General features: G+C 33.8%; 1 protein-coding gene across 1 annotated transcript; it reads left to right on the forward strand.

The window, feature by feature from the left end:
• Window positions 1-2,119: 2,119 nt before the first annotated feature.
• On the forward strand, window positions 2,120-2,551 carry LOC127102398 (RING-H2 finger protein ATL13-like). Its single transcript, XM_051039768.1, has one exon. It carries the CDS (start codon window positions 2,120-2,122, stop codon window positions 2,549-2,551), a length of 432 nt encoding a protein of 143 aa, XP_050895725.1.
• The last annotated feature ends 15,757 nt before the right edge of the window (window positions 2,552-18,308 follow it).

Here is an 18,308-nt window from a genome sequence, read left to right on the forward strand (position 1 = left end):
TGATTTATTCACCCCCTTTAGACCTTATCGTCTAACAATTTAACCAAAGGTTAAGAATACAAGATTATGTTTATACAGTCACTTCTAAAATAAGCATATACACAAATTAAAAATAGAGATTACTCTTAAGAGATATATTTAAGAAAATGTTCTAAGAGTATGAATATGATACGTTTCTTAGCGTGAAACACTTCCTATTCTTTCTCTTGTTTCTTCACTGTGTGTTCAATCTTTTCCAAACTTCCAAGACCTCTTTATATAAATGATGAATAAATCCGTTGGAGGGTAGAATTGTAATATCCTCAATATCAAATTTTATGAAGTTACTTGATTATACAACAATAGAGTGACGCTTGCAGCATATAGTGAGTGAGAGGATGGGACAAAAGGAACCACGTTGGTACAATGGTACAATCATTTTCTTGATTTGCAGGGTAGTGGAATATTTGATATTATACTGATTATACTATTTTCACTTATTCTTCTTTCAGTCATTAACTTCTAGTCAAAGGCTTCGTATTTAAGTTGATGAATCTTGAATAGAGTTCAGAGTCTGTCTTTAGAATCTAGTGAAAATGAGACTTCATAGTCTATAGAGTTCAGAGTTCTGGATTTTCAGAGGCTTGAATTATCATATTCTTTATCATAGTCATTTTGGATATATTCTTGCAGAAGTGTTGATTTGGTAATCCATATGCTTGACTTTCATTTATAACTCACATTTGTTTCTTTCTTTGGTTCAGAGTGCGTCTACAGTTCATAATTGATTTTCTTTGATCAACTCGCTTAGCAAAATAATTAGAGTACACAATTGTTCTCTTTACAAATTATGCTTTGTTATCATTAAAACATAAAGATAGTGGCAGAATCAAACTTGTTCCAACATAACTGGTGGAGAGATAGTGATATTATGCATGTGTCTTATTAGAAGGGCGAGTCTCCATACTATGCAAAGGTAGCGCCCAAGCATCACCTCATGAGGCGGAAACTCTTACGCTGCCCTTATTTGATCTCTCACAAATATAACAATTATAAGGAGTTATTTTTTTTTTTTTGAAATTAACGATTTGAAAAGATATATAATCTTAAATAAAATATTACAATTGGAGTTGATCTATGTAGTTGACTTTATTTCGTTAGATAAGCCTTAGTTGTTATTGTATTGTATTTTAAAAATATATTATCAAAATAATTATTTCGATAAACACATTATTGTATTGTATTTTAAAAATATATTATCAAAATAATTATTTCGATAAACACTCATATTTGAAAAAGTAAAGGTGAGAAACTCTTTTTAGAAATGTTATTAGACAAACATAGGACCGTAAACAGTATGATTTAGATTATGAATTTATAAATTTTAATTTATTATATTTCATTAGATTGGTTTGATTTGGGTGTTTTAGCTTTTTTTTTCTTTCATAAATGAAAACAAATCAATTAGGATTAGGTTAGTTGGTTTACTTTCTTTAAAAGAATTTATCACATTTATTGCAATAACCCAAGTTGTTTATTTAAAAAAATATTTATATTTTTGATGGCTTTACCATGTTTTTCGGATCTTCCAATTAGATAGTATATTTTAAAACTAGTGTTTTAATTTGATAAATTCTTAAAAGATATAAGATTTGTTATGATCAGACGTACTAAATATTAGAGATTTTTATTTGACTAAATCTTAGTGTTTTTAATTTGATAAATTATTAAAAGATATAAGATTTGTTATGATCAGACGTACTAAATATTAAAGATTTTTATTTGACTAAATCTTAATAGTTGTAAACCGACTTAAACTCTCAAGTTTTTGCCTATAAAAACATCGTTTCTCAAACAAATTAATAAAACCAAACTCTTAAACGCAAAACCAATTAATTTTCATCTTTCATTCATGGAGTCGTCCTCCTTCCATTTAAGTGTGACTCCTGTCCTTGACACAATCCAACCAAACATTTTTTCTTTGAAAGAATGCTTTTCCATTAATTTTCAATACACCCACTTATTTATTTCTTCTACATCCAATCATCCAAAAAACCTTAGCTTTAATTTTACAGCACCCATCTTCGACTACTTCTTGATTCCTCGTGAAATCTTATTCAACTACAATGCACATACAAACATGGACGATGATATCAAGAGAGTGTTGTACGAGAGTTTTCATGCAGTGCCTAATTACATATTAGACACGGTTCTACGTGATATGAAAGATTGTGCAAAAGAAATGGTTGCCCTAAATTCTGAAGAACTTGAACTAATGGAGATGAACGTGTTGCTTCGTGTTGTTACCACGATGGAAGAAGATCATTATAATTATAACGGTGGACAAAACGTGGGCTTGCCAGCAAGATTGGATATTGATACGACTTCTTCAAACTCCAAAGATCATTGTTCAATTTGTTTTGAGGAGTTTCGCAATGGATCGCATACTGAACTCTTTTATACAAAATGTTCTCATATTTTTCATAAAGAATGTATTGCTAAATGGATTTATCGATGTGTCAATGGTGCACGATCTTATTCTTGTCCTTTGTGTCGATGTGAAATAATATGATCATAAAGAAAGAAAAGAAAGGAATTTGGCTCGAACTAATCCTCTATAACCCTTCATTTTCCATTAGGTAGAGTGGATATGATAGTTTTCTATTTTGTATTGCATCCATCCATAATGAAATATGAGAAAAGAATTGATCGATGATATGAGATTATAGAATTCCTCACTTTTCTCATTTATGTAAATAGAATATATATCCATTTTTTTGTTGAATTGTTTAATTATGACACAAACCGACCTAAACTATATATATATATATATATATATATATATATATATATATATATATATATATATATATATATATATATATATATATATATATTATATATATATATATATATATATAATATATATATATATATATATATATATATATATATATATATATATATATATATATATATATATATATATATATATATATATATATATATATATATATATATATATATATATATATATATATATATATATATATATATATATATATATATATATCAGATGTATTTAACATGAACCTCTAAAAAAACATTTAAACGTGTGAATATATTTGCACTTTTTGAAAGGTATATATTAAACAAGCTTATCAATTTATTGTATTTTAATATTAAATATGTATCTTATAATTTTTGAATTATAATAAAATACTAAATATCATCATATAAATTACTGTATTTGTAAAGCACTTCAGTACATGACTAACTTCGTTAAAAAAAAATACACAATCTTGTGTTAGATAAATATGTGTGGTTACATATATTGAATTTTATAAGTCTATTTGTAATAGTGCTTATTAAGCATAGGATACTAATAATAATGAAGTTTTAGTGAAGGTAGTGGCCTATACATTGGTATATGTAGGAATTGATCTGAGATTTTCCACCAAATAAAAAAATTAAGTCAATATTGTATTTGGGGAAATATTAAGTGTAATAAGTGATGGACAAGAGTCGTCAATGATAGTCGATTGGAGCTTCTCGACTAACATCTTGAGATGTAGTTTGGAAGAACCTCAACGGGATATCTTGTGAAATTAATTGAAGGAGTCTCGGGAATAGATTTAAGTGACTACTCGACACCATGTCGAGGGAGGACTCTCTGACAGACTCTGAATACTTAAAAGATTGAGCAAACTAAAGATGAAGGATTTTATGCGCTCAGTGACTGTCTTCGACGAGCCAGCAGTTACTAGCCTCTAAGAAGTTAGAGAACATGGGATAAAGGTTTCAGCAGTTTCAAAGCCTTGACGATGTGGCAAGATGTGGAGACAGGAGTTTTGCATGTACTCGAATGATGTGTCTGTTTATGTAGAGTTAAACTGTCGAAGGTAGTTATTCCTAGTTAGTATTTATAGCAGACTCATGTATTGTAATAATGGTTCGTAAGTTTTCACATACATTCCCTATAAAAACACATTTTATAGCGGACTCGTGTATTGCTGAGTAATTTTGTGAGTCTGCGTCCCTTTTTTCTTTGTACTTTTTACATTTCCTTAATTGAAACACCTTTAATTTCTTGTCATTTACTGCATTTCATTTAATGTTGTTTATTTCAAGTTGTTTTTACTTCAATCTAAGCTTTACTATCTTTATGGTTTATTTTCACCTTGTCTGCGACCAGACATTTGTAGTTACGTCTTACACTTATGTCACAGTAACATTTTTCACACACAACTCATCCCAAGATTTTTCGAGTTAATCTCAGACTTTCAGACTCATGATTGTGCGCTAAAAACATATGTGAACAAACTGACATGCCCAGTGGGACACGCATGTTTTTTATGAAGAAATTGTTTTCTCTTGAAGAAGCCGTCATAGTTTTTACTCCTTTGTTATCCTTTCCAATGTCGAGAGGAACCAAACCTAGAATGGTCTTGAGATAGTTATGGTGCCCCAAAAACAGAATAATATGACAAACGTGGTCGAACAGATTTTAGCCCAAAATGGCCTAAATATTGACCTTCATAGGCCTAATTACATATCTTCATTGTCAGAATATGTTTGACAAATTAAACTCCCCAGGGGATGGAAAGTCCCTAAATTCACTAAGTTTCTGGTGAGACTAACGAGTCAACAGTCGAACATGTGGCAAGATATCATACTGAGGCAGGGGATACAAATAATAATGAGAATTTAAAGATGAAATATTTTCCAAATTCTCTAACAAAAAAATGCTTTTACGTGCTTCATAACACTCCCCTATATTTCCATACATACTTGGAATCAATTAGAGAGAGTGTTTCATGAACATTTTTATATGGGACAATCGAGAATTAGCCTTAAGGAATTGGCTAGTGATAGACGTAAGATGCCTGAGTCGATTGATGATTATCTGAATATGTTTAGACTTCTTAAGGAAAGATGATTTACGTAAGTACCTGAACATGAGTTAGTCAAAATGGCTGCTAGAGGCTTAGACTATTTCATCAGAAAGAAACTAGATACTTAGTACCTTAAGGAGATGACCCAAACTAGAATATAGGGTATGACAGGTCGAGTTCCTGGGGGCCGAAAAGGATAGATCAAGTAAGTACCATAAAAAAGAAAAGTAGCTTATGTTGAGAGAGACAAAATAAATAGTTTTATCTGACACGTATAATGATTGTTTTGAAGAGAACATGGTCAATGTAGCAGAGTTAAAGCCATGACCTCCTTATGTGTGTAAATTATTGAAACCTTCAAATGGGAAAAACTTCATTGAACCAAAAAACAAAAAATTCATCACAAAGACTTATACATTTGATGTAACCAACTATGACGAGATTTTTAACCTTTTAGTTTTTAACCTTATAGTGATTCGTAAGGGATTGAAAAATCCGCCGTTAGAACAAAGAAGGAAAAAGGTTTTTGCAAATTTCATAATTTCTTGGACATAAAACCTCATCGTGTGTGCTTTTTAAGGGTTTTAGTTCAAAATGCACTGAAGTATGGAAGGCTTAAATTTGCTGAAAACATAAAGTTAGATCAGAGGGGGAGACTAATCCTAAATTTGAATAGGCTTTGTTCATCGATTATGTCGACGTATTCATTGTGGACATAATTGAGAGCACAGAAACAGCCGAACCCGATTATAAGGAACAAATGAAGGTTAATTTTCCTAAAGCTGGGAAGGAAATCATAGACTTTTTGAACATGTGTAAGCTCAAATATTCTGAGGTGATGCTTTGTCCATGCTGCAACACCGTCTTTAACAGAGAAGCGACAAAAGAGTTGGAAAAGACCAACACTGAACACTTGAATAAAGTTGGTTAACGAGACCAACGACAATAATTTTTCTTTAACAAGAGGGGATTCCTCAAAAAGCTCACAAACCCATGACTTATGTGAAGGTGTGAAAAACAAAAATAAAGGGGGGGGGGGGGGGGGGGGGGGTTGAATTGGGTTTTACAAGAAAAAGTTTTTTCCAAAACAAGAACACCACTAATAAGTTAATAACAAAGATATAAAAACACAAGTATTTTTGTCCTAGTTCGCTTGAAACTCAAAGCTAATCCAGTCCACCTTCCAAGGTGATTTTTCCTTATACACAAGGAATTAATCTATTATAATCAACAAATTGCAATAATCACAAAGAATAACCTTCTTTGTCTTCTCAAGGATCCAACTATACCCTAGTCTTCTTAAGGACTCACAAAGAACAACCTTCTTTTTCTTCTCAATGATAACCTCCTTAAGGAATCCAACAAACATTTTGAATAATATTTTGTGTGTTACAAGATGCTTCTATACAAACAAATTTTACACAAATGAATAACAAACACTTAAAGAAAAACTGCGTACAAAGGAATGATAACTTTTCACAAAGAAATAAACTTGTTAAAATATTGTGTCACCGACATTTTTCTTCAAGTCTCAAAGTCTTACCTATATAGCATAAGAAGAAGACTGTTGGAGGGCAAAATGGAGAAAGCTCATTTAAGTGGTTGTCCACTATTGGATGGGAAAGGAGTGATACTGCATATTATCCTTCGCCCACAAAATCAGTGTAAGGTGTGATGTATAGTATTGTCCTTGCCCATGAAATCAAGTAGTGGAAAGGATGTTTGATTTGTACTATGTACTATTTGATCACGTTCCCGTTTTGATCTTATCTTCAAGTTCATTGGCTTCTAATGAAAGTTGATGAAGCATGACATGAAGAAACATAAAGATGGATTCAGAATCTTTGGTCAGAACCTTGGCAACGTTAATAGTCTGCCTTGAGATATTCAGAGTCTTCAGAATCTTCAGTCAGAACCTTGATAACTTCAATTGTATGGCTTGAGATCTTCAGAATCTTTAGCTACATAACACAACTTCAGAATCTTGCCATTCTTCAGAAGTTTGGTGATCAGAGTCAGGTCCAGAAGTATGAATTGAGAGAACATTGTAGCAGCAACATAGTGTCTCCTCAGAAGCTTCTCATGAGTGAATCAGTGCAGAAGCAGAAAGATCATTGCAACAACAATATTGAATATCTTTTAGAATTTCTAATAGTTGTCGCAGAAGTGGATTTGAAATACATAGTTCATAAACTGATGACGTTGCACATCATATTTTCAGAATCAGAACTGGTTGTTAAAGCTAATAATAACAAACCATTAGGGTACCAAAATTGTTGTCACACAAATGCAATATTGTTATCATCAAAATTCAAGGTATAGATGCAGAACCAAACTTGTTCTAACAATCTCCCCCTTTTTGATGATGACAAAACATGTATTTTGATGAACAATTTTGTACATGGTAATCACCGAAGAATACATCTTGCAGAAGCACAAAGCTCCCCCTGAGATGTATAATCCTATAAAGATAAAATCAGAATGAAAGAACACTTTTCTGATTAACCTTTTTGAAATACCAGAGTGAATTTTCTGTCTAAATTTGGTTTATCTTCATAAGTTGATTGATGTTGTTCAGAGCACTGGTTTGATAACATCATTATTCTAATAAGCTTCACTTTAGAAGCTTTTTTGAGTTCTTTTACAGAAAATTTAGAGCTGGTTATCTTCTTAAAAGAGATGATTTTCTTATAGGAACCTTGACTTTTCAAGTCTGATTACTATAGAGGAAAATCCCCCTTATAGCTGGATTCAAATTCCATGATTTTCAGAAAGAACTTTTCAGAAACACTTCGATGCTAAGTACTCAATGTTCTAGGTTCAAAACATGAATATTAGTTCCTTGAATCTGATATTCAATCATCAACATGAAGGTATACAAACTCAGATAGAATACCATTTCATCAAAAACTGGTAACTTATATTCTGATATTTGATACTTCATGAAAACCTCATATGTTTGATTTTAGCCATTATGATTCTTGAGATATAACCATGCAAAACACTTAAAAAACTCTTTTTCAAAGTTGTTGTTAGCAGAAAACATTAATCAATGTTTGGGTTTTTAATTAAGGAATTTAGATATCAAAATAAACACTAATTCTTCCCCTTAGATACATTATGTTTTCTCCCCCTTTGTCATCAATCAAAAAGACATAGACAAAATAATAAAGTAAATGAAGAGAAACAAACATATTTTCATTAAAAATGCCAAAAATGCAGTGAAAGATACAACTGGTATTTAACAAACCGAAAATACAAAGAACTAAAAGGAACTACAAACAAAATCCAGAAAGTAAACATAAAAGACATACATACACACTTAGATAAAAACACACATTTGCTAAGACACTTTTTAGAAAAACCAAGGGTTTTGGGAAGAAGGATGAGGAGGCGGCAGAACAACTTGGTAGTCGTCCGGGAGATTTAGAGGATCTACCAACGGAACAACATCATTTTCGAGACAAATCTCCATGTAGTACGCCAAAACTTCAGGTGGATCGATCTATATGAAGATATCATAGCTATCCAAATAGGTATTATTGTCGCTGATTTCCTCTTTTGATGGAGGAGAGTTTTCACTAGAGACAGATCTAGGAGGAGATCTAGGCTGAGCTAGTTGCAGTTGTTGAAACTGTTATTGAACCGGTTGTTGTTGAGTAGCCATTGAAGATGATGAAGATGAAAAACAACTGCAGAGAGAGAGAGATGGTTGTTTTAGGTTAGAAAACTGAAAGTGTGGGAGTAATGTGCACGTAGTGTGAAAATGTGAGTAAAGTGGGTTTATATAGAAAATTTTGCAATGATGAAAAAAAGGAAATACATAGTCATAGGGGGAAGCGTAAGAGTTTAAACCTAATTCCAATAATTGTGAAACCCAATGTGTCATGCTTTTATCATGCATGCTTAGAAAGTGGGACAGTTGTCGCGACTAAGAACCACATGAAATCAAACTACAAGACAACCATTTAATGTAACAACTGTTCAGAATTAGGAATACAAATCAATAAGATTGCTTCTGATCATAACCTTTCTTATTCATGAAAACTTCCTTACTTTAGAAAGCTCACGTTTCAAAGTCAAAAAGAAAACATTCTCAGAATATAATCTAGAGTTCTGAAGACTTAAACATTCTGAAATACATCTTTTCATTCTAGACATGATTTCATAAATAAGTTTTTCCGAATGAACATGAATCTATCTTCAGCAAGGGGTTTTGTAAAGATATCAGCCCATTGATGGTCTGTATCAACAAATTTTAAATGAAAATTACCCTTCTGAACATAGTCACATAAAAAGTGATGTTTAATTTCAATATGATTAGCCCTAGAATGCAAGGTAGGATTCTTAGATAAAAATATAGTAGAAGTATTATGATAGAGAATAGGAATTTTACTCTCAGATATCTGATAATCTTCCAGCTGACTCTTCATCCAGAGTATCCGAGTGATGTATCCAGAAACTGCAATATATTCAACTTTGGCTATTGAAAGCGCGATTGTTGATTGTCTCTTGCTGGACCATGAGATCAAGTTATCTCCCAGAAATTGGAAACTTCTAGAAGTACTTTTCCTTTTTATTCTGTCTCCATCATAGTTAACATCATAGTAGCCTACTAATTTGTATTCACTTGATTTTCGATGAATAAAATCAAGGTTAGTTGTATCTTTCAGATACCTAAAGATTCTCTTAACAGCAGTTAAATGAGTTTCCCTAGGATCTGATTGGAATTGAGCACATAAGCAGACACTGAATAAGATATCATGTCTAGAAGCAGTTAGATATAAAAGAAATTCTATCATACCTCTGAGTAGATTCTAATTTACCTTACTGCTTACCTCTTCTTTCTCCAGAATACATGTATGATACATTGGAGTCTTTGCTTGCTTACATTCTGATAAGTTAAACTTCTTCAGAAGTTCCTTTGTATATTTTCTCTGATGAATGTACATTATTTCTGAATGTTGATCAATCTGGATTCCCAAAAATAATTTGAGTTTTCCCATCAGACTCATTTCAAATTCTGCCTGCATTGACTTAGCAAAATCCTTGCACAACGACGCATTAGCAGAACCAAAAATACTATCATAAACATAAATTTGCACACAAAAAATATCATTCTTAAAGGTTTTACAAAAGAGAGTTGTGTCCATTTTCCCTATGGTAAAATTATTTTCCAAAAGAAAGTTACTTAGTCTATCATACCAAGCTCTGGGAGCATGCTTCGGACCATATAACGATTTTTTCAGTTTCAAAGCAAAATCATGATTTTGAGAACTTTCAAAACCAGGAGGTTGATGCACATATACTTTTTCAGAAATATATTCATTCAAGAATGCACTCTTAACGTCCATCAGATAAAGTATGGTGTTATGATTAACTGCAAATGAAATTAAAAGACGAATATACTCTAACCTGGCAACTTGAGCAAAGGTTTCTGTATAGTCTATACTTTCTTGTTGACTATAACCTTGTGCTACCAATCGAGCCTTATTTCTGACAACCTCGCCTTTCTCATTCAGCTTATTTCTGAAGACCCATCTGTCCTTTGGTTTTTGAACAAGATCCCAAAAATTATTTCGGGTGAATTGATTCAGTTCTTCATACATAGCTAGAATCCATTCATTATCCAGAAGAGCTTCATCAATAGATGTGGGTTCCATCAGAGATACCAAACCTAGAAGAGTCTCTTCACAAGGTTTGAATGAAGATCTTGTTCTGACTGGAGCATTCTTATCTCCCATAATCAGTTCTTCAGAATGAGAAGTTCTTTATCTACTCTTATTCTGATGATTTGGATCAACGATAGCTTCTGAGTCTTTTTCTCTAGAATCAGTATCCTTGTATTCTGAAAGATTAATCTTCAGATCTGCAAATTTCTCAACTAGCTTTGACTTTTCAGGGTCAAGCTTATCATTGAATCTAACATGAATTGATTCCTCAATAATTCGTGTTTTTGTGTTAAAATTTTTGTAGCCTTTATAGCATTCAAAATATCCTAACAGTGAACACTTTTGTGCTTTAGAATCAAACTTGCCAAGATTCTCTTTAGTGTTCAACATAAAACATTCACATCCAAAAGGGTGAAAATAAGAAATGTTGGGCTTTCTGTTCTTCCATAACTCATAAGGAGTCTTACCTAGAATAGGTCATATAGAAATCCTGTTATGAATATAACAATGTTAACTGCTTATGCCTATAAATGCTAAGCCATATCAGTTTCTTGGATCATGGTGCGAGCCATTTCTTGCAAAGTCCCATTCTTCCTTTCTACAACTCTATTTTGCTGTGAAGTTCTAGGACATGAGAAATCATGGGAAATACCATTTGAATCAAAGAGATTTTCAAAATGTTTATTTTAAAATTCGCCACCATGATCACTTTTGACTATGACTATTTTGCAATTCATTTTTGTTTTCACTAGTGAGCAGAAGGTAGAAATACACAGAATGTGTCTCATCCTTGTGTTTCAAGAACTTTACCCATGTCCAACGACTATAGTCATTAACTATGACTAATCCATACTTATTTCCATTGATAGACGTAATTTTCACTGGTCCAAACAAATCAATGTGCAGAAGTTCTAATAGTCTAGAGGTAGAAACAACAATTTTTGCTTTCAAAGATGTTTTAGAAAACTTGCCTTTCTGACATGCTTCACAAAGAGAATATGAAGTGAACTTCGGGTTGGGTAGACCTCTGACTAATCCAAGCTTATTTAGTTGAGAAATCCTTCTTATTCTAACATGACCCAAATGCCTATGCCATACCCATTGCTCCTCATTAACAGACATTAAACATTTTGCATTTTGATCTTCAAGATCAGAAAGTCAAATTTTATAAATGTTGTTCTTTCTCTTTCCGTTAAAACGGATTGTATGATCTTTCTGACTGACAACCTTACACGACTTCCAAAAAAACATGATATCATAACCATTGTCACTAAGTTGACTAATAGACAATAAGTTATTCATCAGACCATCAACTAAAAGAATATTAGTAATAAAAGGAAGTTTATCGTTACCAATGGTTCCAGAACCAATGATCTTTCCTTTCTGGTTTCCTCCGAAACCAACGAATCCTCCAGGATTAAGTTCCAAATCTTGGAACATATACCTTCTACTTATCATGTGTCGCGAGTATCCACTGTCCAGGTACCATGACTGGTGTTTCAGCTAAGCTGTTAAGGATGTCTGCAACATAAATTATTTTATCCTTAGGTACCCACTTCCTGGGTCCTCTCTTGTTAGTTTTTCCAAAGTTTCTTACAACTTTGGGTCTTTTAGCAGAAGGATAATCATGAGGAATTTGTGCATGATACCTAGGTTTCAGAACATAGTTCTTATCTTTGTATGTTTTTGTGTCTGTGCAGAAGTATCAAGCTCAGTGCCAGTAGGCACGAAATGCACATAGGGAGGTTTTGGTTTTACCTTATGACGTTCGTCAGGTTTTATAGTTTTTGTACAACCTAAACCTTTATTGCCATTTCTGCTAACTCCATAGGTCAAGGAAGCCATTTTGCTTATATCTATGCTTTTAGCCAGAAAGTACTGGAATGTTCTACCATATCTAATGACACAATCAATACCAGAAGCTTATGAGATTATTTCCTCCTCTAGTTTTAAAATTTTTATTTTCAAATCAAAGTTGTTACTTAATAAAGGAAATACTTTTTCATTTAGAGAGGAAATATCTTTCTCAAGCTCTCTCTGAGTTTTAAAAGCAATTATTTGGACTTGTTTAAGGTCCTTGTATTTACTCTGAAGACTCTAGTACTTTTCCAGCATTTCAGAGAGACATGATTCAATATCATAACGAGATAGGTTAAAAAATACCTCTTCAGAATCAGAGTCAGATTCTGACTCTAATAATATCTTATCTTTTGGTTCTTCAGAGCTTATGGGATCCTCTGTGGTTGCCATCAGTGCAACGTTGGATTTTTCTTTGTCAGAATCTTCTTCTTCGGATTCTAAGTCATCCCATGTTGCCATTAGCCCCTTCTTAAATTTAAAGAAATTCTTCTTGGGACTTATGTCCTTTTTCAGCTTAGGACAATCATTTTTGTAGTGGCCTGACTCCTTGCACTCGAAACAGATAACTTCTTTTCCAGAACCTTGCTTATTCTATCCAAACGAAGAATCAAAACGACCAACAGCCTTTCTAGCTCCTCTGAACTTTCCTTGACCATTTTGCTTGTGTTTCTAGAGTCGGTTGTCTTTCTTTGAGATTAGAGACAACTCATCATCATTTTCTGAATCTTCATCAGATCCTTCTGATCCTTCCTTAACTTGATAGGCTTTTGTCTTATCAGGCTTGGATTTTAGGGAAACAGATTTACCTCGCTTCTGAGGTTCGTCTTCTTCAAGCTCAATCTCGTGGCTTCTTAAGGAACTAACAAGTTCTTCAAGACTGATTTTGTTGAGATCCTTTGCCAAATTCAAGGCAATTACCGTATGTCTCCATTTTTTGGGAAGACTTCTGATAATTTTCTTGACATTTGTCCAGAACTTGAAGTCCTATAACAAGAATTCGAAACCTTGAGAACATAGTCTCAATTGTTTCATCATATTCCATTTTGAATGTCTCATATATCTAGATTAAGGCCAAGGTTTTTCTCTCCTTTACTTGAGCATTTACCTCATAAGTCATCCTCAGAGAGTTCAAAATGGATTTGACACAATCTCTGTTTGTTATCTTCTCATACTTTGTATAAGAGATATCATTAAGCAATATGGTTCTGACCTTATGATGATTTTTGAAGTCTTTCTTTTGTCGATCAGTCATAACACTTCTTGCTATAGTATTTCCTTCAGCATTTACTGGGTGAACATAGACATCGACTACAAGATTCCAGAGATCAACATCGTAACCAAGAAAGAAGCTTTCTATTCTATCTTTCCAATAGTCAAATTTCAAACCAACAATGATTGGTGGTTTTGTACCATAATGATCTCTTTCATTATTATTAACAATGTTAGCAGCGACCATTATTTCTTACATAAACTGGATCGGTACTAAACACTGTGAGGTGTTGATAAATCTTTTATCACAATCAGAACCAGAGCTCTGATGTCAATTGAAGGTGTGAAAAACATAAGAAATGGGGGTTTGAATTGGGTTTTACAAGAAAAAGCTTTTTTCAAAACAAGAATACCACTAACAAGTTAATAACAAAGAGATAAAAACACAAGTATTTTTATCCTAGTTCGCTGAAACTCAAAGCTAATCTAGTCCATCCACCAAGGTAATTTTGCCTTATACACAAGGATTTAATCCACTATAATCAACAAATTACAATAATCACAAAGAATAACCTTCTTTGTATTATCAAGGATCCAACTGTACCCTAGCCTCCTTAAGGACTCACAAAGAACAACCTTCTTTGTCTTCTCAAGGATAACCTCCTTAAGGAATCAAACAAACAGTTTCAATAATATTTTGTGTGTTACAAGATGCTTCTATGCAAACAGATTTTAACAAAATGAATAACAAACACTTAAAGAAAAACTTTATACAAAGGAATTATAGTTTTTCACAAAGAAATAAACTTGTCAAAATTTGTGTCACCGAAGTTTTTCTTCAAGTCTCAAAGTCTTACTTATATAGCATAAGAAGAAGACCGTTGGAGGGGAAAATGGAGAAAGCTCATTTGAGCGACTGTCTACTGTTGGATGGGAAAGGAGTGGTACTGCATATTGTCCTTCTCCCATAAAATCAGTGACAAATGTGACGTATAGTATTGTCCTTTCCCATGAAATTAGGTAGTGGAAAGAATGTTTGATTTGTACTATTTACTATTTGATCACGTTCCCATTTTGATCTTATCTTCAAGTTCATTGGCTTCTGACGAAAGTTGATGAAGCCTGAAATGAAGAAACATAAAGCTAGATTCAGAAACTTTAGAATCTTTGGTCATAACCTTGATAACGTCAGTAGTCTGGCTTGAGATCTTCAGAGTCTTCAGAATCTTCAGTCAAAACCTTGATAACTTCAATTGTCTGATTTGAGATCTTTATAATCTTCAGCTACATAACACAACTTCAGAAGCTTACCATTCTTCATAAGTTTGGTGATCAGAGTCATGTCCAGAAGCATGAACTGAGAGAACATTGCAGTAGTAACATATTGTCTCCTTAGAAGCTTCTGTTGAATGAATCTGTGTTGAAGCAGAAAGATTGTTTCAGCAACAATATTAGACATCTTTCAGAACTTCTAATAGCTGGCACGTAAGCGTATTTGGAATACGTAGCTCAGAAACTGAAGACATTGTACATCATATATTCAGAATCAGAACTGGTTGTTAAAGCTACACAATAACAAACCATTAGGGTACCAAAATTGTTCTCACACAAATACAATATTGTTCTCATCAAAACTCAAGGTATAGATGTAGAACCAAATCCTTTTCTTAAATTATGTACCACACGATGATGCCCTTGTTAAAGAATGTTCGGGACCTGTGGGAAGGCCAACTGATGAGAAGGGGAAATGGAAGAAGATTGAAGTCGGCATGGGATCTTCCTACCTAGAAAATTCCCAGACTTCCAAAAAATATTCCTATATGTTGAAAAATTACATAGGAAAGAACCCAGTGACCCACACTCAATGGAGGAGGCACCAGAGTAATAAAAAGGTTTCCTCTGAAGTTATGAGTGCAAGTAAAAGCAGCAGTGTTAAAGCTCTGGCAGATGGACAAAAGGAAAAGAAACCTGTAAAACAAAGGTTATTTCCTCCACTAGCACCAGTAGTTGAGAATGAACCTAAAGTTTCTATAGGAATAGATAACAAAATGGTCAGCAATGACTTTGATGTTGGGTCGGAGGGTGAGTTGGATATCATATGTAATATGATATCTGTGCTACCATTAGAATATAACAGAGTTACTGATATAACTGAATAGGAGGATGGGTTTGTTGAAGAAATGGATACTCATAAGCCTTTATGCTATTATGTGATGCACGGTGGCTCAGCCAACAAGGACAATGCCATCTTCGAAAGGCCCAAAATGTCGATGCAACAACATCCAAAGCCTTTACACATAAGGGCCAAAGTCGAGGGTGTCGGGGTCAACAAGGTTTTTATTGATTGTGGATCTTGTATCAATGTCATGCCACATTATCTACTGAAGAGGATTGGAAATTATGAGACCGACTTGAAGTCTAATAATATCGTCCTATCCAACTACGAAGGAAAGACCAACAAGCCCTTGAGTGTGATCCAAGTGGATGTGGTTGTAGGGACCATAACTCGACCTACACTAATTGTTGTAATTCCAACCAAGGAAAATTACAACCTCTTCTTGGGTCGAGAGTGGATCCATGGAATTGGGTGTGTCCCATCCTCTATGTATCAAAGAATATCAATCTGGAAGTAGGACGGGATCATTAAGCACATTGAAGCTGATCAAATCTTTTTTCGTGCAGAAGTAAACCATGTCGACAAAGGGAACTTTGATCGACAATTGGAAAATATTTTTCCATGTTTACCGGCAGGAACCGAATTCGAATTTAAAGGAGCCGACATATATTACTCAATGAAGCTTCATCCTTTACATGGATTTACTTGGAAATATGAGACCATTAGTGGACATAACAGATGATCTGGATCAGACGATGAAGATGTTTGAGTCGAGCGACCTGGCTCGGATTTAGGCCTATGTGGATGAAAATAAATTAATAGAGGCCTTGGAGGTTGAATCATAAGAAATGATGGCTTTCGAAGCCATTTAGCATGAAAACTTTGAATTTGGCTAGACTAGCCAAGAAACAGCTTCGAAACCTCCTAGGCTCGACTGCATTTATGAGGACAAGCCTTTGGGGTTTGAGAAAAACCCACTTACTTTGACCAAAAAGATACAAGCTCAAGATCCTTTGGAAGAAATTGGTCTCGGGATGGTTTGATGAAAAAACCAACTTATATAAGTACCAAACTCGACCCAACTTTAAAAGCATGAGTAATCGAGATGCTAAAGGAGTTCAAGGATTGCTTTGCATTGGATTACCATGAGATTCTGTGACTTAGCTGGGAGTTAGTAGAATTAAAACTGCCAATCAAGCCCGACAAGGAACCTGTGAAATAGACTTTAAGGAGGTTTGTGCCAAAGGTTATGTCGAAAATCAAAGCGGAAATTGAAAGGTTGTTGCGAAACAGGTTCATAAGACCTGCAAGGTACGTCCAATGGTTATCTAACATTGTTCGAATAATTAAAAAGAATGACAATATTAGGGTTTGTATTGACTTTAGAGATTTAAATGCAACCACTCAGAAAGACGAATATCCAATCCTAGTGGCAGAAGTACTAGTTGATTTGGCGGTTGGTTTTGAGTATTTAAGTCTTTAAGATGGTTATTCCGGTTATAACCAAATTTTTATTGTAGATCAAGACGTGTCTAAGATGGCTTTTCGATGTCCTAGAGCCATGGGCACTTACGAATGGGTAATGATGCCTTTTGGACTCAAGAATACTAGCGCAACCTATCAATGGGTAATGAATTATATGTTCCTTGATTTCATTGAAACATTTATGCAAGTCTATATTGACAACATGGTTATAAAGTCCTCGTCAAAAAATGGCGATCTTGATCACCTTCAACAGTTCTTTGAAAGGATGAGAAAATATGGATTAAAGATGAGTCCATTAAAATGTGAGTTATGTGTCAATGCATGTGATTTCTTAGGTTTCGTGGTTCATTAGAAGGGAATCAAGATAAATTAGAACAAAACAAAGGCTACACTTAATACGGAGCCTCTGACAACCAAGAAGCAATTACAACCCTTACTTGGAAAGATTAACTTCTTGAGAACATTTTTTTTGGACCTCAGCACTAAAAAAAAGGTATTCTTGATCGCTCGACTGGGTGAGTCGAGAATGGGATACAAACTGCAAGTGCACAGTTCTATCGCGTAGTTTTAAAAGATATCGATCCCACAGGGACTTATGAATCGATATACCGTTATCTAAGGTTACTACGTAAATCTAAGGTGAAAATGTTTGATTGTTTGGGAAAAACTAAGAGCTAAACTAATATCTAGATTAAATATTAATAAGACGGATATCGGTATTGTAGCGGTGTATTCGTCGCTATATGATCTATCGATTAAATCATAAGCTAAGAGATACATTGAAATTTCGAGTCGCCACCGCACTTTTATTTCTCCAAAGGACTGGCTAAAAAGCGAACAAAAGCCTAAGAAGTTTTACACGTAGAAAACTAATAAAAGATCAGAGAGTCTGGGTAAGGGGTAAATTACGCAATGGGAAGGTGTTAGGCACCCACTACGTCCTAGGTACTCCTAGGGAGCCCTTTTCACACTTGTTGTACTAAATTGTTATTTGTTATGACATAAGTATTGTGCAAACATGATTGGGATGATGAGAAAAGAATATACAAGTTAGTTATTTTTGTGTTCGAACGGATGAACCCGCTGCCTACG

This window comes from Lathyrus oleraceus, chromosome 7, assembly GCF_024323335.1.
Source record: "Lathyrus oleraceus cultivar Zhongwan6 chromosome 7, CAAS_Psat_ZW6_1.0, whole genome shotgun sequence".
NCBI lineage: Eukaryota > Viridiplantae > Streptophyta > Magnoliopsida > Fabales > Fabaceae > Lathyrus > Lathyrus oleraceus.